The sequence below is a fragment of the Coccinella septempunctata genome, chromosome 6, assembly GCF_907165205.1.
Source record: "Coccinella septempunctata chromosome 6, icCocSept1.1, whole genome shotgun sequence".
NCBI classification, from domain to species: domain Eukaryota; kingdom Metazoa; phylum Arthropoda; class Insecta; order Coleoptera; family Coccinellidae; genus Coccinella; species Coccinella septempunctata.
Genome location: NC_058194.1, coordinates 1,066,146 through 1,088,651, shown reverse-complemented (window position 1 = coordinate 1,088,651; position 22,506 = coordinate 1,066,146). Strand labels below are relative to the sequence as shown.

The window sequence follows — 22,506 nt, the reverse complement described above, 5'->3', positions numbered from 1 at the left end:
AGAAAAGGTCACTTTGTTGGTAGATACCGGGGCTGATGTTTCTATATTAAAAGTAGGGAAAATTTTGTTCCAAAATTCTGTTGATAATTCTAAAATAATTGATATCAAAGGTGTAACTGAGGGATTGACAAAATCTTTGGGTGTTATTAATACTGAAATATGGGTGAAAAATAATCAAACTATCCGACATAATTTTCACGTGGTAAGCGACGACTTTCCAATTCCGGGAGATGGAATTCTAGGCAGGGATTTTCTTATCAAATATAGTGCTAATTTAGATTATGGTCGGTGGACGTTGAATCTTCGATATTTTAATAAGAACTTTGTGATTCCTATTCTAAGCGGAGTTGAGGAAAACCAAATTCATATACCACCACGTTGTGAAGTAATTAGGCAAATACCATCTCTTAAAAATATTCCGGAAAGTGTATTAGTGTTGAATAACCAGGAGTTTTCATTGCACGAACGGTCGTGTCTCCAGGAGAAGGTTTGGTAAAAATCATGAACACTACTTTCGAAAGTGTTATTTTGAAAAACATTCAGCTAGAAGTAATAAGTCTAGATAAGTTCAACATCTATAACATTAATGCTGATCATAATGATAGGCATGAAAAACTAATGAATCAACTAAATAAGGAAATGCCGGATTTCATTCGATCAGAAGTTATTAGTTTATGTAAAGATTATTCAGATATTTTTGCATTGAAAGATGATATTTTGACAGTAAATAATTTTTACAAACAAAAATTAAAATTATCGGATCCGAAACCAGTATACACAAAAAATTATAGGCTACCAATGGCACAAAAGGAAGACATTAAAAATCATGTGCAAAAGTTGCTTCAACACAAAATCATAGAACCTTCAGTGTCAGAATACAATAACCCCATTTTATTAGTACCAAAAAAAGGACCAAATGGCCAAAAATCCTCAAGGCTTGTTTTAGACTTTCGAAACGTAAATAAAAAACTAATTGCTGATAAATTTCCTCTTCCACGTATAGACGACATTTTGGATCAGTTAGGTCGAGCAAAATGGTTTTCTGTTATTGATTTATATTCAGGATTTCATCAAATTGAACTGGACGTAGACTCCCGTGACATAACTTCATTCAGTACGGAATCAGGTTCCTATAGGTTTACACGCCTCCCCTTTGGTTATCTGTAAGTCCTAATAGTTTTCAAAGGATGATGACAATCGCTTTTGCAGGTCTAACCCCAGAAAAAGCTTTCCTCTACATGGACGATCTCATTGTAATAGGATGCTCTGAGAATCATCATTTGAAAAACTTGAAAGAAGTTTTTGAAACTTGTAGAAAATTCAATTTAAAGTTGAATCCAGAAAAATGCATTTTTTTCAGGAACGAAGTAACTTTTTTAGGCCACAAAATTACAGACAAAGGCATTCTGCCGGACGACTCAAAGTTCGAGGTAATTAACAAATATCCAACTCCAACTAATGCAGATGAAGTTAAAAGATTTGTTGCGTTTTGCAATTATTATAGAAGGTTTATTCCTCGTTTCGCGGAAATAACTCAACCATTAAATCAATTAACAAGAAAAGGTAGTAAATTTATCTGGTCCAAATCATGTCAAGATTCTTTTGTTGAACTAAAAAAAGCTCTCATCAACCCACAAATATTGAAATATCCAGATTTTTCCAAACAATTCATTTTGACCACAGATAGCTCAAATTTAGCATGCGGAGCCGTTCTTTCTCAAATTATTGGCGGACAAGAGTTTCCAATTTCTTACGGATCCAAAGCCTTTACTAAAGGAGAATCACATAAACCGACGATTCTGAAAGAGCTCACAGCAATTCATTGGGCTGTAAAACATTTTCGTTGCTATTTGTATGGACAAAAATTTTTGATAAAAACTGACCATAAACCGTTAGTCTATTTGTTTTCGATGAAAGACCCAAGTTCTAAATTAACACGTATGAGATTAGATTTGGAAGAGTTCAACTTTGAAATTGAATATATCAAAGGCAGGCAGAACGTTTGTGCAGACGCATTGTCTAGGATAAACATTGATGACCTTGAAGAAATTAATCATAACACTTCTCAAATTCTTGCGGTGACTAGGTCAAGGTCGAAGTCATCGAACAATACACCAAGCGAAAAAGATGCTGAAGCGGCTCAAATAACAAACCAAGTAAAAGTTTATAATTCAATAAATAATTATGATTCATTGAACTTGCCCTATTTAAGATTCAAGGTTGAAAATATAGGAAAAAGCACTCTCGAAAATTATGAAATTGATATGTTAATATATGATAAGAGAAAAGTGAGTACTCATGTAAAAATTTCAATCACTAATGGCGATAACCTCGCTTTAGAGCAGGTATTGTCTAAGCTTGATCAGTTGGCTGGTGAAAGAGATTATAAAACATTAAGAATGAATGTGAATGATCCCATATTTACGAGGTTTAACATAAATGAATTCAAGAGAGTGGGGCAAAACATTTTACGAAACATATGCATAGTTTTACTTGAACCACGAATAGTAATTGTTGATAAAGATGAAAGACTAAAATTAGTTGAAAAGTATCACAATGATCCTATGTATGGTGGTCATTGTGGACAAAAGCGGTTGCTAAATTAAAATCGTTCTACTATTGGAAAGGAATGTCGAGGGATGTTGCTCAATACACTAGGCAATGTCATAAATGTCAAATTAATAAAATTAACAAAAGGCATAATCAACCCTTCGTGATAACACCAACTCCTCAGAATGCTTTCGATATAGTATGCATCGATACCGTTGGACCATTTCCTAAAACATCGCGAGGAAATCGATATGCGGTAACTATACAGTGCGAATTGTCAAAATATGTAGTCATATCGCCAATAACCAATAAAGAAGCTCCTACGGTAGCGAAAGCAATCCTAGAGGATTTCATTCTTATATATGGACCCATGAAAGAAATTAGAACGGATATGGGTACAGAATACAAGAATGAAGTTTTCTCGAATCTTGCGGAACTGCTCAAGATACAACACAAAATTTCAACAGCGTATCACAGTCAGACTATAGGAGGATGTGAAAGGAATCATAGGGTCTTAAATGATTTCATTAAAATGTATATCAATGAAAGTCAGTCTGACTGGGATACGTGGACTAAATATTTTACATTTTGTTACAATACAACCCCAATGACGTATCACAATTATACACCTTATGAGTTAGTTTTTGCAAGAAGGGCTAACCTTAGCTCGGATATATTCTGTGATAATCGAGTAGATCCTCTTTATAGTATTGAAGCATATGACCAAGAAATACGTTTTAGGTTACAATTCGCGCAGAACAGAGCTAGAAATTATCTTGAAAGTGCCAAAATAAAGCGTAAGGAGTTACATGATAAAGATGCTTCTCAATTGCACATTGAAGAAGGAGACCTTGTTCTCATAACGAATGAAGCCAGACAAAAATTTGACCCTTGGTGGAAAGGTCCCTATACAGTTGTCTCTGCAAGTGGGCCTAATTGCATAATTGTCGACAAAGATGGAAGACGCAGTACTGTGCACAAAAATAGAATTAAGAGATATATGGGATAGTGTATCTGTATAGTAGTTTGTAATAATTTTCATTCATTTATACCTAGGATTATTACCAGTAGGATGGTAGCTACCTGTAGGTAAGAAAACATGTAACTTAGCAGTAAGACTTTTATATCTTCGCTTATTCTATCCCGATGTAAATTTATGGTAATTTTGGGTTCAAGTAGATATTTCGAATAAAAGTTTAAATTTCAGAATTGTTAAGAATCTTCTAATTCTTAGGGATCGATCTTCATAAGTGGCCATAGTGAAGATCGTTCCTCAGGAAGGGAAGGTGTAGAGATGTTTTGTATTATTGATCTGATTTCGGCAATCAACCTGATTACCTGAATGCCAATCATTGTTATTGATTTCAAACACCTTGCATTAATAGTTATTATTACAACACTTGCTGTAATCGCAAACTTACTCAATTGATATAAATTGTTATTGTTGTTATGAATAGGGGAATTCAATTAAAGAAAGCTGAAGATTAAACATCTCATCATTTCCACCGGTTTCCCATTACACCAATAACGGCAAAATAATTTTGGGAATATTTTGCTGGAATTTTACAAGTTGAAGAACATAAACGTATAAAACGGAAAGCACACGCCAGAAGATGGAAGCGGAAGAATACAGAATATGCCAATTCGATGGTAAAAATTTGGAAGTTTTCAATTCATACTAGATGCATTCCTCGAACAGCATGATCTCAAAAAGTTCACCGAATATGACATAGATTTTTTAACCCTTAACAAAACAGCTCAAGAAAAGGCTGAGTTGGAACTACAAGAAAATAATGTAAGGCAATTATTATTAACCATATCCCGGATGATCAGCTGGAACATATGAATCAAAAATCAGCAAAAAGCATAATTGACACATTGAAGTCCATATTTGATAGGAAAACTATATCGAGTCAGTTGTTCCTGAAGAAGAAATTGCTTACGATGAAGTACCAAGATACCGATGACATTGAAAGATATTTATTGCAGTTCGACAAGCTAATAAGGGAATTGAAAGATTCTGGAGCGACTGTAGAAGAAGCCGACGCAGTTTGTCACCTATTATTAAGATTGCCCAAATCATATGAAGCGGTGGCAGCAGCTCTGGAAACAATTGACCAGACCAAACTCACGTTAGATTTCGTTGAAGCACGTTTATTAGACGAAACTAATAAACGCAAACTCACTGGACGTTCAAATGTTGCACAAACCTCCAACGCTTTCCATACACAATCGAATTACAAAATACAGTGTCACAACTGTGGAAGGTTTGGACATAAACGCTCGGAATGTAGGAAGAAGCAGTATAACAATTCTCAAGGAAGAAACTTCAACAAAAATTCAAAAACCCAAGAAGGAAATCAACGAATGATAAAGGCAAATACTTGTCAAACGCATTCGGAGGATTCCAATGAAGAAATTTGTTTCGTTGTGGGAAATGAAGACTCCGGAGTAATTGAAAGAATAGAATGGTTTTTAGATTCAGGTGCTACAGAACACATGATTAATAATGAAAATTATTTTTACAGCTCAAAATTGTTGCAAACTCCAATAGAAAATGCAGTGGCTAAGGATGGGATGAAGTTGAAGGCAACAAAGAAAGGAATAATCAAGATGTCCAACAATGGGAAGATTATAAACGTGGTGGATGTATTATTTGTTCCAAATTTAAAACACAACTTGACGAGTGTCTATAAATTGGAAGAAAAAGGTTTCCAAGTAATTTTTGGACAGGGAAGAGCTATCATCGAAAGAAATGACCAAATATATGGAGAAGCACTAAAAGGTATGATATTATATAAAATAAATCTTCTAAAAGATCAGATCAGATAAACTGATAGCATGGCTTCACTTGTTCGGCCCATGAAAAATGAAACTATGTTATTATGGCACAGAAGGTATGGCCATTTAGGTAAATTTAGTTTGAACAATTTATTGAAGAATAATATGGTCGAAGGTATCCCAAGTGATTCAAAAAGCGAATCTCAATTAAGTGAACCTTGCATCAAAGCAAAACAAACAAAATTACCATATCATACTGTTGATAAACCACTGTCAAACAGGCCATTAGAACTGATTCACACAGATGTTTGTGGACCGATTAAACTAGAAACCAATGAGGGTTATAAGTACATACTACAGTTCATTGATGATTTTACACATTTTGTTACTGTTTTCTTGTCTAGAGAAAAGAATTCTGTTTTTAAGTATTTTAGACAATACAAGGAAGCTAGTGAAACCCAATTTGAGAGAAAAATATCTAGATTGAGAATGGATAATGGAGGGGAATATGACTTCATGGATTTCTGCAACGAACATGGAATTAAAATGGAATATACTGTCCCCTACAATCCACAACAGAATGGGGTAAGTGAACGTTTCAATCGAACATTATTAGAAAGAACCGGAGCAATGATCTCTTTGATAGTAATCTATCAAAGAATTTTTGGGGTAAATCTGTACGTACGGCAGCATATCTGATGAATCGATCATCTTCCAGAAGTTTATTTGTAGAAAAGAATAAAACGCCAGCAGAACTATGATATAATAAAAACCAAATGTCAAAAATTTGAGTTTTTGGATCTATTGCATATCATCATGTACCTGACTGTAAAAGGTGAAAACTAGATGATAAATCTGAGAGGATTATTATGGTTGGATATAGTAGCAAAGGATATAGATTGTGGAATCCAAATACTAATTCTATTATAGTTTCAAGAAATGTAATATTTGATGACGATATTAACGTCAGACAAGAAAATGAAATTATAACAACATACAATAATAAAGAACCACAAGAAGTTGAAGATGCAACAGATAATAGTAGAAGTGACGACAATAATATTTTGGTTGAATCAAGCAGAAATGTTGATACAAAGAGGAATGTCAAACCTCCTGTATGGCATAAAGATTATGTAACCCACTATAATTCTGACACTGACAGTGAAGAAACATTAATGATTTATGCATTGAATTCAGAACAATATGTCGAAACAAATATACCAGAAACAATACATGATATTGAAATCACCCAGACAAAGAAGAATGGATTGAAGCAATCAATGAAGAATTGCAGTCAATGGAGAGAAATGAAACTTGGACCATGGTAGACCTACCAAAGTATAGAAAAGTAATTGACTGCAAGTGGGTTTTTAGCATATATCTATTATACCAATATTGATAACACGCGTTCTAGACTACGACAAAAAGTGAATCCAAATCGTTGGGAGGAATTCACTTGTACGCATGCGCGAATTAGAAGTTCGAATATGACAGTCAAGATATTGGTTAGGTTGTTTTCATATATGACGTTGAATGGAATGAATTCGAATGATGATTTATTTCAAATTGTTGTACAAATTTTGAGAAGAATTTTATGTGAGGCGAAAATTAATGAATATTAAATTCACCGAGAATATATCTATCTTTTTCAACTTTCAGATGAATCAAAGAAAAGAGAAACAAACCAAATAATTGCATAAAAAATATTCACCCAATAGTATTATGATTTGTGAAATAATAATTAAAGTGCCGAGAAGGGATGGTATTGTCCATACTCAGTAAACTCAAGAGTGTCATAATAACAAGTTCGTTTTATATTTGTTTCGTCCTGAGCTCTTGTATGAAGGAGATACTTCATGCGAAGCCCCGGTAGATATTATTTTTTTTTATCGCGCATCTCTGCACGGGTCATATTCAACATATGGGGCTGGACAGAAGAGGACAATCTTGATTAAAACCTTGAAGGGTGACGACACAAAAATCGCCGCTTAAACTTATATGAACACAAATTTTCCTCGCAGATATAAAACGCTAATTCGCGTATCCCTAGAAAACTGTGACTTTCGATCTAAAGAAATTGTTACGCCGCAAAAAGGACGTTTGAAGTGGCCGGGAGTGTCGGCTGTGTGTGGACTTGTGGCGAGCGGAAGACTGGTGAGTTCAGCCCCCTAAAAGAAGATCTAAAAATTATCATTCAAAAATACAGTCCACTGAATCTATCGAACATATTTGATCCTTGCAGAGCCGGATTATTTTCACCATCAAAGTCTGGACTACATTTTCTTGTTCGTACCTTAGTCTGAAGTGCTTCCTTCACTTGCAGCCATTTTCAATTTTCATATTTTTCTAATTTTCATCATTGCGCTGGTCATTATACCGCTCTCTCTTTCTCTCTCTCTGAAATTATCTACCCCCATCGGGTACAATTTTACTCGCACATTCCTTTCTCGCTCTCGCTTAAACATATCTCACTCTCGCTTTGATACATCTCACTCTTGCTTTTATATATCTCTCTCATACGCATTAATACTCACCATTTTTGAAATATAAAATATTTCATTTGTTTTCCTAATATAAACAATAAGAAAAATACGCGATCATAATTAGTTATTGATATCTGGAAAAATAATTTCTCGAAATGTCCTCCGATAGGAAACTTAAGGGCTTATTAGCTCAACGCGATAGCACAATTGCAAAAATCAAAGATTAACAGCGGGTTTCATAAAACTCTTACTGCCCGATCAACGATTTGACAGTCACTGGATTTCAAAAACGAAATCACTAAAACTTTTTCATTCCTACATATATTGAACAAGAAGCAATTTAGAATCATTGAATAGATGTATATAGATCATAATTTGATTCGAGAATTGAATTCCGAATTCTTATGGCTGAATTATTGATTGAAAACAAATTGACGTTTATCTGTCAATCAAGCGTTGATTCCCCGATCGAGCTTTATGAAACCGGGGGTTAAAGAAAGTGGCTGATCAGGCATTGACTGACCCTAATGTTCATACGAACTTCAAATGTCGTTACAAACGCATTGACGCGATATTTGAAAATTTCGAAGCAATTCATAGTGAAATCATTTCTATACTCGCTGTAGTAGAAGGAGTTGATCTAGAACCACATCATGAAATTTCATCTGCATTCAACGATGATTATTACTATATTCAGTCCTTATATGAGCAACTTATTGTTGAATCCTCGCTCACAGAAAATAAGGAAATTCATTGTAAAGTTAGACTGCCGAAACTCGAACTGCCCACATTTGACGGTGATCTTAGGCAATGGCAGACATATTCAGATATTTTCGATTCATTGATTCATAATAATACTGCGCTGTCCAATATCGATAAATATAATTATTTGATCTCTTCACTTAAAGGTAACGCTCTTTCCGTTGTCAAATGTACCCCGATAACCAGTGCGAACTATCTCATTGCTTATTCTGCTCTCAGAAAGAGATACGAAAATAAAAGATTGATAGCAGCGGCCCATTGGCAAACAATTGAAAGAACTAAACGCATTAACGTGATTGATAATTTAATGGGATTGCGTGTTCTCATCGATACATTTTCCGAAAATCTCTCAGCTTTGGAAAACCTCAATTTTTCAGTCAAACAATGGGACTTCGTCGTTTTTAGTATGTTGTTTGATCGATTAGATTCCGTTACACAAACAAGATTCGAGTTAGAATGCGGATCAAGTATTATACTTCACCACTATTACAAAACTTTATGCGAATTTTTGGAAAGGCAATGTAGTGCTTGGGATAATGTTCCTCTATGTAATTCAAACACTAGAAGATCGGATATTCCGAAAAATAAACCTGTTTATAAGAATATTGCAGGAAAGGGAGGAATGAGCTCAAGTTGTTTGCCGAAAATGTTCGCAACAACATCATACTCTTTTGCATTTCGGCTCAGACTCGCTAACCGAAGGTGCAGCGACTAGCACAACCGGCACTAACAGTTCCGAGGACGTTAAAGATAGCGTCAATTTATTCGTTAATTCTCAACGCACTATTTTATTGTCTACCGCCTTGGTCAACATACTCGACAATTCTGGCGAATATCGCACGTTGCGCGCACTGCTAGACAGTGCAAGTCAGTCATCATTTATGACGAAAAGATGTTGTGATTTCTTGCGACTGCCCACCACAGCACTTTCTGTTAATATTAAAGGGGTGGGTCAGACAGCTACTGAAGCTAATCGAGGTGTTTCTTGCATATTAAAACCACATAATTCAGATGAGCCAGAGTTAAATGTTGACTTCGTGATCATCCCTCAAATTTGCTCCAATATGCCCCAAACCACAATTCCGCGAAGTAAATTTGAACAGTTTAGTAACTTGACTCTTGCGGACCCTGACTTCAATAAGTCAGCACCAGTAGACTTATTACTGGGTGCGGATATTTTCGCACATGTGTTGAAGGGCACAAGTATTCGAGGTTCTGCGGATGAACCGGTAGCGCTTGATACAGTTTTCGGGCATGTGATTATGGGAAACATTGATTTAGCTCCAACTAAGATCATCAACTCGTTTTTAGAATATTATGATAACACTCTAGAAGGCTTTGTGAGAAGATTTTGGGAACTCGAACAGGTTGAAGCTCGTGAGGTGCTTTCACCTGAGGATTCATTGGCGGAGAAGGTTTTTGTTGAAACTTTATCTCGAAGCGAATCTGGTCGCTTTATCGTTTCACTTCCATTTATTGATTCGGTTCCTGATTTCGGTGATACTCGTCAGAAGACATTGAAACGTTTCTTATCTCTAGAAAAGCGATTGATTTCGCATCCGCTCTTATACCAACAATATCGCGAGTTCATGCAGGACTATTTAGATCAAGAGCACATGCAATTGATTACCGAAAATTTTGAAAATCCTTCGGTTTATTATATACCTCATCATTGCGTCTTAAAACCAGAGAGCTTGACCAAGAAATTAAGAGTTGTATTATCTCTCAATGACACCCTTCTTCGTGGACCTAAACTACACCAAGATATTTCGTCAATTCTCTCGCGATTTCGACTTCATGCCGTTTGTTTCACCGCGGACATACGACAGATGTTCAGACAAATACTGGTCAGAACGGATCACCAAGATTTTCAACGCATATTATGGCGCTTTAATCAGTCAGAACCGATTCGAGAGTATCGGTTAACAACTTTAGTTTTTGGTATTAAAAGTAGTCCCTTTATAGCCATGCGTTGTATAAAGCAAGTAGCTAATGAAAATAAATTTGCATATCCTATCGCGTGCTCTATTTTGGAGGGAGATACCTTTGTAGATGACATTGTGTCTGGTGCTGACTCGCTTGCGGAAGCTCTTAAAATACAATCAGACCTCACTCATATTTTAAAGAAATCAGGCTTCGAACTCAGAAAGTGGGCGAGCAATGATCCTCAATTTCTTGCTCATCTTTCTGATTCCGTGGAACAAACGCAATCAATAACTCTTGATTTGGAACCTGATTCGACATTAAAGATATTAGGATTGCAATGGAATCCCTCAACGGATTCATTCTCTTATAGCGTGAAACCTCTCGGTGAGACTTGCTCGAAACGCAGTGTACTGTCAGAATTAGCTCGTATATACGACCCACTCGGGTTTTTAACGCCATTCGTTTTGAATTTAAAACATCTAATACAGCAACTCTGGAGTTTAGGATTGGATTGGGATAGTTCTCCGCCTGACCATATCATTCAAATTTGGTCTCACATCAAAAAGGAAATGTGTCAACTCTCTAATATTACTATTCCGCGTTTTCTAGCATCGAAAGGCATGCGATCATGTCAACTCCACGGTTTTTGTGATGCTAGTAATGTCGGTTATGCCGCTGTGGTTTATGTGCGATTGATGCACGCAGATAATTCTATATCAACGCATCTTCTATGCGCTAAATCGCGAGTAGCTCCTTTAAAACGCATATCAATTCCACGCCTTGAACTCAGCGCTGCTCTTTTGTTAGCTGAACTACTACACAAAGTACAAAAGGATTTCGACAGAAAACTAATATTCGACAGAATATTCGCATATTCAGACTCTACTGTCGCTCTTTCGTGGATAAAAAGCAGTCCACATAAATGGACCTGTTTCGTTGCTAATCGCGTAACGACCATTCAAGGGTTCACACCCCCATCCCTTTGGTATCATGTAGGCTCAAGCGAAAACCCAGCTGACCCTGCTTCTAGAGGAGTTACTCCAGTCACTCTGGTTGGACTTTCCTTATGGTGGGCGGGGCCATCTTGGTTGAAGCTCGCAGAAGAAAAGTGGCCTTCGAATATAGTATTGAAGGATAAAGAGTTACTACCGGAAACAGATTGCGAGAAGCTTTCATCAGTTTTAACTGTCACTGTTGAGCAAAGTTCGGATCTCATTCAGGATTTATTGAACAAATTTTCCTCTCTGGATAAAATACAAAGAATTGTAGCTTATGTCAAACGCTTCATTTTCAACTGTCGTAATCCTAAAAGTGCGATCAAGGGTATAATTACCCTATTTGATTCAGAAGCAGCTCTCAATGAAATAGTAAGGAGCACTCAAAATTCTGTATTCGCAAGAGAAATGGCTCTTTTATCTCAAAAGAAAGCTCTTTCTAAGCCGCTTCGCAAACTAAGTCCGTTCTTAGACGAACTGGGAATCCTCAGGGTGGGCGGCAGATTGGTCCATTCAAGATATTTAAATTATCATTTCAGGGCAGACTATCAGGACGCCGGAAAATTTGAGATTGAAATATGAGTGTTTGAAGAAGGATTTGAAGAAGAAAGTCATGAAAAATAAAGCAGAGACGCTGAAAACAGGGGGTGGAGTGCCGGAGTATATAAGTATTGATGGGCCTGAAAAGGAACTGCTTGAAGTCCTCAGTCTTCAGGTTGAAGGTACACCAGCAGATATGGATTCTGACAGTATTCTTCCCAAAACAAGTTAAGTAGTATATTTTTTGAAATAATTATTTTCTCGTTTAAAAAACCTGTTTCATTTTCTAGTTATCACTAGTGAAATGAACCCTGAGGAGGTGAACATCATCGTCACGGATGCAGAAATAGCTGAAGATGAGTTGGAACTTCGGAATATGTACATGGTAAATTGAATGAAGGGTGGTTTAATTAATCTAGTTTAATATTGGTAAAACTAGTGCGGTGCGACTGCATATTTTGATGTTACTATAATCATTCCAAAAGATCTGAAGCTAGTCTTACCAATGGAATTTGCTGTAAAAGGAATTTTCATTAGTAAAACTGGCGCGTCTTGAATGCATGTTATAAAAACAGAGTAATTATTTGAAGATATTCCAATTCATATTTGATGTTCTGTAATCCAGTGCAGCACTAGTTTTTCAAAAGAAAAAGCCATAATAGTCTTCCTCTTTCGATTGGAAATGTATCAGAAGGGATTAAATCATATAATGAGGTTAGTTTTTGCTCATAAAGATCCCTTCAGAATGAAATCCAAATTCTGATTTGGCTCCCGTTCAATGAATATATTTGCATTTGTTACTTGAAAGTATCAAAATAAACAACAAGAACAAATCAAAAACATCAATCAGAATAAGCAATTACGATCCAACTGACTCATATCCGAAGGTGGAAGAAATTGCTGATCCTGAGACTCCTGTGGATCCTGGTGAAGGCAATTCCAGAAATATTCCAACCAATTCTGTTACATCATCTCAGAGTAGCAGGGGAAAGACTGAGGTGAGTAGAGTATTATAGATTAACCAAAAAGTTGGATATAAAGTCTGTTCAAATCAATAAATATATATATATATATATATATATATATATATATATATATACTAACCCGATTCCCTTACAAACTTATCTATATATATATATATGTGTGTGTGTAATATCCTCAGGTACATACCCTCTCCGATACTTACTATAGATGGCTCTCGGAATATTAAATAAGTACTAAAAAGTCATCGAACAATAAACTGTTAGAACCCGTTCCCTCTACGCCGCTGATCCAAGATCCAAGCGAGACATCGATGCGAGCGATTCGCCGAAAGGAGGGGATACGGCAGGCATCGACAAGAAGCGAGCATACACTAATTTCTCCCTGATGCGAACCAATCAGGAAACAGCACATGTCATGCGACAACGATAGAGAGAGAGGGAGAGTGGGAGTTGTCTCTGTCGTATTCTTCAACTTGAAGAATTTGTAACGGTCTTTCCACTCTTTCCGCCATTCAATTCTGAATTGTTCTGATAGTTGCTTACTTGCCCAAACATTTGTGCTCTGAAAGCTGCTACTGAATATTTTGAGAATATATTTGGAATATCTTCAAGAAATTTTCATTGCTCTAATTTATATCTATTATATTTCAGGAGTTTCTTCAAATTAAAGCAATTTTTATTGCTCTAATTCATATCTATTGTATTTCAGGAGTTTCTTCAAATTAAAGCAATTTTTATTGCTCTAATTCATATCTATTGTATTTCAGGAGTTTCTTCAAATTAAAGCAATTTTCATTGCTTCAATTTTTAACTTGTAGTTTAGCTTTCAGGAAATAGATTCTTGAACATGGATGGGGAAAAGTATGTATTCACTGTTATGTTATGTTATTATACATATTATTGATTCATTATTAAAACCTCATATTTCAGCGATAAACTGATTTGTCAAATCTGTAAAAAGAAATACTCTAGTGTTTCGGCGAAATATCGCCATTTGCGAGATGTTCATAATGAACAACCTATTGCAAAACAGACAGTGCATATAAAATGCCCCATTTGCCCTCAAGAAGAAAAAGTAGCTCTTGAGTCTCATGATATGCTGATTAATCACTTACAGCAGATTCATTCTCTAAGTATCAAGACATCACTTTTTACTTTTAAGAATGAAGAAGAATTTGAGACTTGGAGAGCACTTGATAACAGAAATGTGGATTACGTAAAACGAAGAGATCGTAAAATCATATGTAATACAGGTAAATATTGTAATATTTTAGTTGTATTCTCTAGAGCGATATACTGAATATGTTCAAGGGGTGGATGTTAAATTTGTTGAAACACATGTTGGTCATGACGATCTACTGCGATCTAAACATTTGACAAAGGACCAGCAGGAAATGATTGCTAGTAAATTGGCAGCTGGAGTCACAAAAGAAAGAATTTTGGAAGATGCAAGAACTATAACCGGCAATAAGCTAGAAAGAATTAATGTGCTTAAAAGGGCAGATCTTGCTTATATTATAAGAAAATTCAACATAGAGAAGAGGAGACATGATGATGACATGGTTGCCACCACTTTAAAAGTGAAAGAGTGGAACAGTCAAGGAAAAAATTATGTTTTTTTGTTCAAGCAAATTGGTATGTATATTATTCAAAATTGTGCCTACATTCCTATTCTTTCTTTACAAATTGTAAAATTATCAGGAGAAACCTACCCAGGATTGAAGGCAGAAGACTTTGCTCTAGGATTCATGAACGATGATATGGAGAGAAAGCTCAAACAATTCAAAAGGATAATATGCATCGATGGAACCCATGGCACGAACTCAAGACATTATGATCTGACTATAGTTTTAGTCAAAGATGAGAATAAAATCGGTTTCCCGGTGGCTTTCTTATTATCGAATAGACTGGATCAAACCATCCAAAATATTTTTTTTGATGCTTTGAAATCTAAGATTGGAGAGCCAGTGGACGCAGAATATATTATGACCGATGATGATATAAAATATTATAATGCATGGTGTCAGGTATTGAAGAACATAGCTACATATTGGATTTATGTTACAGCTATTAAATTTTTAATACATTTTCCAGGCAATGGTAACTGAAAGAAAGCCAAGAAGGCTCCTCTGTACTTGGCATGTTATTAAGAATTGGAATATACAGGGGAGAAACAAGTTGAAGAATGTGGACAACAAAAAAGAGATGAAAAATAGAATGCGAAAAATTTTGAAGGAGACTGATGTATCAACATTCCACAAGATGAAAGACGAATATTTCAAGCATTTGGAAGAAGGACAGGAAAATGAATTTTTGAAATATTTAAAGAAGTGAGTTGTTTTAAATGTGGAAGAGTATAATTGAAGATTTTCATAAATGTTTTTCAGTTATTATTTCCAAAGTGAAGAAAGAATCATGATGTGGGCTCACTGCCACAGAGTAAATGTTGGGATTAATACCAACATGGCTATAGAAAGCCTGAATAAAGTATTGAAGTACAATAAAATGAGGGGAAATCAGAATTTACGGTATTGTTTTGAAGGATGCACCATGAATAATAATCATATTCTATAAAATGTATTGTAGGGTAGAGAAATTACTGGACACTTAGGAGGAATTGGTAAATGAAAAGATGTGGAAAAACATTATTGACACTGAAAGACCTTCTGCCAATCAATACCAGGCCAGAGTTAACCGAGAAGCTCATTCGAAAGCAGAAAATGGACTGACCGATAAAGTAGTATGCTTAGAAACTGGTGAGTTTAGAGTACCATCGGAATCCGTGAGTAATAAATTTTATATTGTGTCATATAATGAGTTGTGTGATAAGGATTGCACATCTCTATATTGCATTAAGTGCAAAATATGCATCCATAGGTTTAGATGTCAATGTGCAGAGTTTACTATAAAAACTGCCATGTGTAAACATATACATGCAGTTGCTCTGGTCGCAGAGAGAAGCGATTCTGTTTTAGGTGTGAGAACTGTAAATGATGATGAGGACAACAACTTATATATATGTCAACCATCAACAAGTAGGGCTGCTTATGAAATGGATGTCCAGAGTGTCGTAGGTGGATCCAGTCAAATTACAAATGATCCAATAGATTCTACTACAAAAGATGTAAGTCTTTGTGATGATTCATGCATATGGTTCTTCATAGTTTATTATAGATTGTATTAGAACAAGCTAGAATGCAGCTTGGTTTATTGGATGTGGGTACCCTTCGTAACATTGCAAAAATTATTAGAGACGCTTATAACTTGCAATGCAATAATGCTTCTACCAGCAGAAAAAGAAAAATAGAGAAACAGTTGTATTTCCCAAGTAAGAAGTAGTCAAGTTGCACATCATGTTGGTGGAGTCAAAAGGTTTATTGTCTATGGAATAAATGTATGTTTTCTAATGTATTGGGGCTTGGTATGATGTGTAAATGTAGCTTATTTTGATAATTCCAGATCAATATGAAGAAGACTCTTTGCCTTTTCAGTTTCTTTTGAAATACTGCATGTCATTTACTCAAATCTACTAACTAACAGGTGATATAATGGAAGGTTGTAAGGTTATCGACAAATAAAGCATGTTTTTTAACACCAAATAAAAGTACGATTCAAGGTAGTGGTAATAAAAAGAATTTCAAAAAGGAAGTATTTTTCCTATAATTTATAGAAGCTTGATGTACATTTGACTTTTATTTTTTGAGTATTCTAGATCTAAATGAGATAATTAAATAATGTTAGAAGAGGAAAATTGGAATTGAAAGAGTCCTTATGTATTTTTCTATTGCAACATGTTGGTGTAAGGATGGTTTTAAGGCTATACTTGAAAGAGGTTGGTCAATTTTTAATTGATTTGACACATAATTAATTTTTAATCTTGTACAGCTTTCTATTTCAGACTTTGAATTTCAACCACCTCGGAGAAGACTCTAATTTCCCTTTATGGAAGAATCAAGATAAGATGTCCTTCAGTATTGAATATCTCCTGTTAATTTTGTTTTGTTTTTTTTTTTAAACACGGGGAGGCAGGGTTTTTTCTTCTGAGGTTTTTCCCTGAGCTCTTGTATCATACGCAGAATTGTATGGTTCCCCGTTGCACTAACCTCAGCTAAATATTAACATGAATAAAGAAGATATCGATTGAAATTTATTTTGGGAGGATTTTGCATCTCTTCACAAACCTTTTAGGGCTTTCACTCCCAATCTCTGAAACAAAATTAATTAAAAATGCAATCAACGATTTGCTCCTGCGTGAATTCTTGCACTAATTTGTCAGGAGCAAATTAACTAGAAAAAATTGTTGCCTGACAATGAACTCAAAAAATAACGTTGAAACTATAATTCTTCGTAACGTTTCGGAGTCTATATCAGACTCCTTCATCAGACGAAAAAATCTACTTTTGAAAATCTTCTGGAATTGTCGCTTTTTGTCTGACATTAATTGTCAACACACAGAAACAGAGACTGCACAGAAACGTTGATTCATTTAATTTTGAAATTACCGGATGACAGTTCCTTCTTTAATAAATTGATCCAAATATGATCTATTCCTACCGAACAATTTGCCAAATTATTATCCTGATCTAATAGAATACACGTAGACTCTTTAATTTTTCGTTTATAATGGTCTGGTTCTGTCATTAAAATTTTTGTGTTGTCCCAATCCATCATGTGGTCTCCCGTATTAGAACAAATGTGATCTGCGATTTGCGATCGATTAATTTCTCTATTTTTAATATTATTTTTATGTTCGCGTTTTCTTATTTCTAGAGGTCTGGACGTTTCACCTGTATAACTTTTACCACAAATACAGGGTATGTTGTAAATACAATTTTTTGATTTTTGTTTTTCGTTCAAAGGTTTAGTTTTTGTTAATATAGATCTTAAATCATTTTGCGTTTTAAAAACAGTTCGTATGTTGAACTTCGAACCGATTCTTCTTATTTTTTCTGAAAGGCCATTAACATAAGGAATTACATTCAACAAATTTGGTTGTTCTTGACGGTTTGTTGGTTGTTCCTGATCATTATTACGATTTTGGTTAGTCATTTTTCTCTCTAAATTTAATATTGTTTTTTCAATAAAATCTTTTGGGTATTGATTATCCCTAAGAAAATGTTTAATGAAGTCAACTTCATTATTTCTAATTTCGGGTGTAGATGAAATTAAATTAGCTCTATCATAAAGTGTTTTAATGATACCTCTTTTGACACTTACTTGGTGATTGGAATAAAAATTTAAATATCTATTAGTATGTGTCTTTTTTCGGTATACGCTCGTTTCGAAATAATTCGGAAACTTTTTTATTGAAACATCTAGGAATGAAATTTTGTTATCCTGCTCTAATTCCATTGTAAATTTTATTGTAGGTTCTTTGTTGTTGATATGATCAAAAAAATTCTCTAGTTCATCTCTACCATGTTGCCAAATCACAAAAATATCGTCTACATATCGCCACCAAGTCTTTGGTTTTAGTGGGTATGTGTCTATATATTTTTGTTCGAAAGATTCCATGAATATGTTACTCATTACTGGTGATAAAGGAGAACCCATAGCCATACCAAATTTTTGTTTATAGAAAACATCATCTAATTGAAAATATGTGGAATTCAGGCAAACTTCTAATATCTCCATTATATCATCAATAGTCAATTTCGAATTTTCATAAATGGTTCTATCATTAATCAATTTTGTTCTCACTATTTCAAGAGTTTTATCAACTGGAACATTTGGAAAAAGATTTACTACATCAAAACTTACTAAGATGTCTGTTGCATTTAAGTTAGAATTTCTTAATTTTTCAAGAAAGTGTTGAGTATTTTTCAAAAAACTAGTTGATTTTCCTGTTAATGGGTTCAAAAATTGTAAAATATATTTAGCAAAATTTTGACAGGGGGATCCGAGTGAACTTACTATTGGTCTCAAAGGAATAAGAGGTTTATGTATTTTAGGTAGGCCGTATAAATGTGGGGGTTTGCTATAAGATGGTGTGATAAATTTCTTTTGAGCATATGTGAATTTTTTGGAATTTTTTGAAATAATTTTCTTCACTTTATTCTCTGTGAGAGAAGTTGGATCTTTTTTGATTTTGGAATATTTATCGGTATCATCAACAATTTCTAAAAGTTTTCTTTTATATTCACCTGAATCCATAATAACTGTTGCATTTCCTTTATCGGCAGGTAAAATTTTAATGTTATTATCATTTTTCAATGAAGTTATAGTTTTATTCTCAATTTTATTTAGATTTGGTTTTATTTTAAAAGGTTTATCAAGTAACAATTTATTTAGTACTCTAAATTCATTCGATTTATCAAGAGGAAGTTTTTGGGCTGTTTTTTCAATAGCTGTAATTATATCTAATGTTGGAATGTGTTTTGGAGTTATAGCAAAATTGAGTCCTTTTGATAATATCAATTTTTCATTTTCATTCAAATTTCGTGAAGATAAGTTGATTACCGTTTTATTAATGAAGTTGTTACTGATTTTTGTATTGTTGAATTTTTGTTGGTTTTCTTCCATTAGTATATTAAATTTTTTGAAATTAGATCGTTTGCTCTTCTCATATTCATGGAAATACGAAATATTCACACAATGTAAAATATGTTCAAAGTCTTCCTTTGAAAGGTTACGGAAAATTTCTTCTTCTAACCTTAATATATTTTGTTGAAATCTTACCTTATTATATCTGAGAAAATTTATTCTTTCTCTTACCAACGCATAACCGAACCTGTTTTTAATCTTTTCCGAACCATTACTCCGAAATGGTAGCCTAATTCTCAGGAATTTTGGAATCAATCTATTATCTCTGCATCTACACATGAAGGTGAGACTGTTTTCTGTGTGGGATAGTTTTTTGTACAATTCTTCCAATTTTCTAAAACTTGAAATAGAAAAAGGCCCATACCTTTCTTTCAGATATCGATTGAAATTTATTTTGGGAAGAGATGAATAAAGAAGCATGTTAATCATAGCAAGACTTTTTTTTCCTTTACTCCTTAGAATGAAACTGATTTAAGTTTTTCCAAATCATAATACAAAATTTAAGTATGTTCGGTACTAATCAGAGAGAGATGATCAAATCTCAGCTAAATACTAACATAACAATAATGAAGCACATTTATCAATAGCGAGACATTTTTTCTTTTACTCCTCAGTAGGAAATTAATTTCAGATTTTTTGAGCCTTTCCAATTATAATACAAAGTGACCTACTGTCAGTATGTACGAATCATAATTTTTTAGAGATGATCAAATGAAATATACAAAAAAAGATAATATTATTTGTGGCATTATTTTCACTGCTTCACAAATAATGGATCATGCTTATTCGTAACTCGTTATCGAATTGCTGTAATCAAAATTTTTTATTTTTCACTTCAGAGTTTTTGAATTGTACTCGAACTGTATGTAATTTGCGAAAAGTTGAACTCGTAATCGTAATGCCCAAATGAATTACTACAATATTTCTGCTTGTTTTTTATTACAAAATTGATGACAAATCTATATATTCTAACTTTGAATTCATTTGATAATCCGCAAGTCTTCGAAAATTCAGAACAAAATATATGCACACGTACAAACAACACGCAAACATCTTTGCTCTCCACAAAAGTAATTAAATTTAGGCCTTAAAATAACACGCAAATATGAAAAAGAATAGCATATTCCACCTGCTACAATCAAAACATTTTTGTTTTGATCATGTCGCTGTCACTCTGTCACTATCGGAATACAGGTTATGTTGTTTATGGTGCATTTTGGTTTTCCTACACGTCGACGACCTAATCGTCGACGTGGGGAGGAAATAAGTGGTATACAGTGCTGTTTCCTGATTGGTCGAGAAATTTCGTACCGGGGAGAAATTAGTGTATGCTCAAGAAGCGCGGCAATTTTATTCATTCGTCTGCGATACACGCTAATGTAAACATCACGTTGAATAAACGTAATTATTCGATATTTGTCTTTTGTTGTTTTTTTTTACAAATAATTCAGAAAATTGGTGTCGTCTACACACAACACACATACAAAACATATGGTCCTTCGTTCCGGATAACATTTTCATTGAAAACAGTGGAAATTAGTTGAAAACACCTGCACCTGATCCATCGTAAGAGCCTGTTCAGCCGCTGCGTCCATCTTCACAGTCAAGACACGTGATCAACCCCTCGACCGGAGGCAGCTACATACACTTTCGCTTCGACAACGTCTACCATAGAAGTCGTTCACACAGCTGGTTGAAATTCTTGGAAAAAAGGTCAGTGCGCAATCCTTTTCTATACCAATCCTTTGAAAATACAAGCAAGATTTTATTTGACTCTTTGTTGTTCACATTTTTAATTTATCGCTTTACAATTCTCAATTAACTATGTCAGACCCTAAACAAAAGAGAACAGCCATTAAAGGCTCCCTTACACGTTTCACGACTTACTTCAATAGCATTAAATCGCTCACACCCGATCAAATAAATATCTGTGAACTGCAAATCAGGTTGAATGCAGCTGAAAAGTTGATACATGATTTCAATAATGCTCAGTCGGAAATAGAAATCGCGGATCAACAATATGACAATAACATAGATACATTACACGCTAAAGAACGTGAAACTTTCGAAAATCTCTTTTATACAGTCACAGCAAATGCTACAAAATTCATATTTGATTTCAATAACGATCAAAATTCAGCTAAGGCGTCTACCTCCAATCAAATTTCTACCAACGACATAAAATTACCTTCACTCAATTTACCTAGCTTTGATGGAGCATACGACCAAGGGCTTTTTTTTCGGGATACTTTTATTTCAATAATTGATCAGAACTCTTCCTTGTCAAACATTCAAAAATTTCATTATCTGCGCCTTTCTTTGAAGGGTACTGCCGCAGAAACGATCAAAGCCTTAGAAATATCTGCTGATAACTATGATGTTGCCTGGAAACTCATCACTGAACGTTTTGAGAACAAACAAATTTTAGTAAATAATCACATAAAGCATCTTTTCAATTTGCCTAACATTTTGAAAGAATCTAATCAAGGGCTTAGACAACTTTTAGATGGATTGCAAAAACACTTAAGAGCACTTGAAGCACTAAAACTTCCCATTGATAAATGGGATGCATTAATAATTTACCTAATATCCACAAAATTAGATCACGCTTCCAGGCGTGAATGGGAGCTATCCAACAATTCGACAAAATTACCGTCACTCAGTGAATTCATTGATTTTCTAAAGGGTCGCTGTAGATTTTTGGAATCGCTTGAGTTGAATAATGAAAATATGCAGCATAAGGTCCATAACAAACAACACACTAATGTGAACGTAAAAACATCCAGGTCGTTTGTGACCACTCATAATCATTCCTGTTCATTTTGCAAAAACGATCACCTAATTTACGCTTGTCCTGAATTCTTGAAATTAGAATCCACTTCGAGATTGGATGAGGCCAAACGATTGAGATTGTGTGTAAATTGTCTACGAGTGGGGCAATTA

General features: G+C 34.5%; 3 protein-coding genes across 4 annotated transcripts; all 3 read left to right on the top strand.

The window, feature by feature from the left end:
• The first annotated feature begins 5,093 nt into the window (after positions 1 to 5,093).
• Positions 5,094 to 14,255, top strand: LOC123315432. 2 transcript variants are annotated; one of them, XR_006537953.1, is made up of 7 exons: positions 5,094 to 5,335; positions 5,758 to 5,916; positions 12,037 to 12,264; positions 12,328 to 12,422; positions 12,925 to 13,035; positions 13,200 to 13,881; positions 13,951 to 14,255. XR_006537953.1 is itself a non-coding variant. In XM_044901121.1 (6 exons), exons 3-6 carry the CDS (start codon positions 12,111 to 12,113, stop codon positions 13,245 to 13,247), a joined length of 408 nt encoding a protein of 135 aa, XP_044757056.1. In that variant the 5' UTR covers positions 5,094 to 5,335; positions 5,758 to 5,916; positions 12,037 to 12,110; the 3' UTR covers positions 13,248 to 14,255. The 2 variants fall into 2 exon arrangements, 1 of the variants encoding a protein (XP_044757056.1); XM_044901121.1 differs by having other exon boundaries at positions 13,200 to 14,255.
• On the top strand, positions 11,123 to 12,079 carry LOC123315316. Its single transcript, XM_044900970.1, has one exon. The coding sequence runs from the start codon at positions 11,123 to 11,125 to the stop codon at positions 12,077 to 12,079; it is 957 nt and encodes a 318-aa protein (XP_044756905.1).
• Positions 13,868 to 16,307, top strand: LOC123315315. Its single transcript, XM_044900969.1, has 8 exons — positions 13,868 to 13,881; positions 13,951 to 14,273; positions 14,332 to 14,655; positions 14,722 to 15,047; positions 15,115 to 15,350; positions 15,408 to 15,548; positions 15,607 to 16,144; positions 16,195 to 16,307. The coding sequence occupies exons 1-7, from the start codon at positions 13,868 to 13,870 to the stop codon at positions 15,629 to 15,631; spliced, it is 1,389 nt and encodes a 462-aa protein (XP_044756904.1). The 3' UTR covers positions 15,632 to 16,144; positions 16,195 to 16,307.
• Positions 16,308 to 22,506: the final 6,199 nt, after the last annotated feature.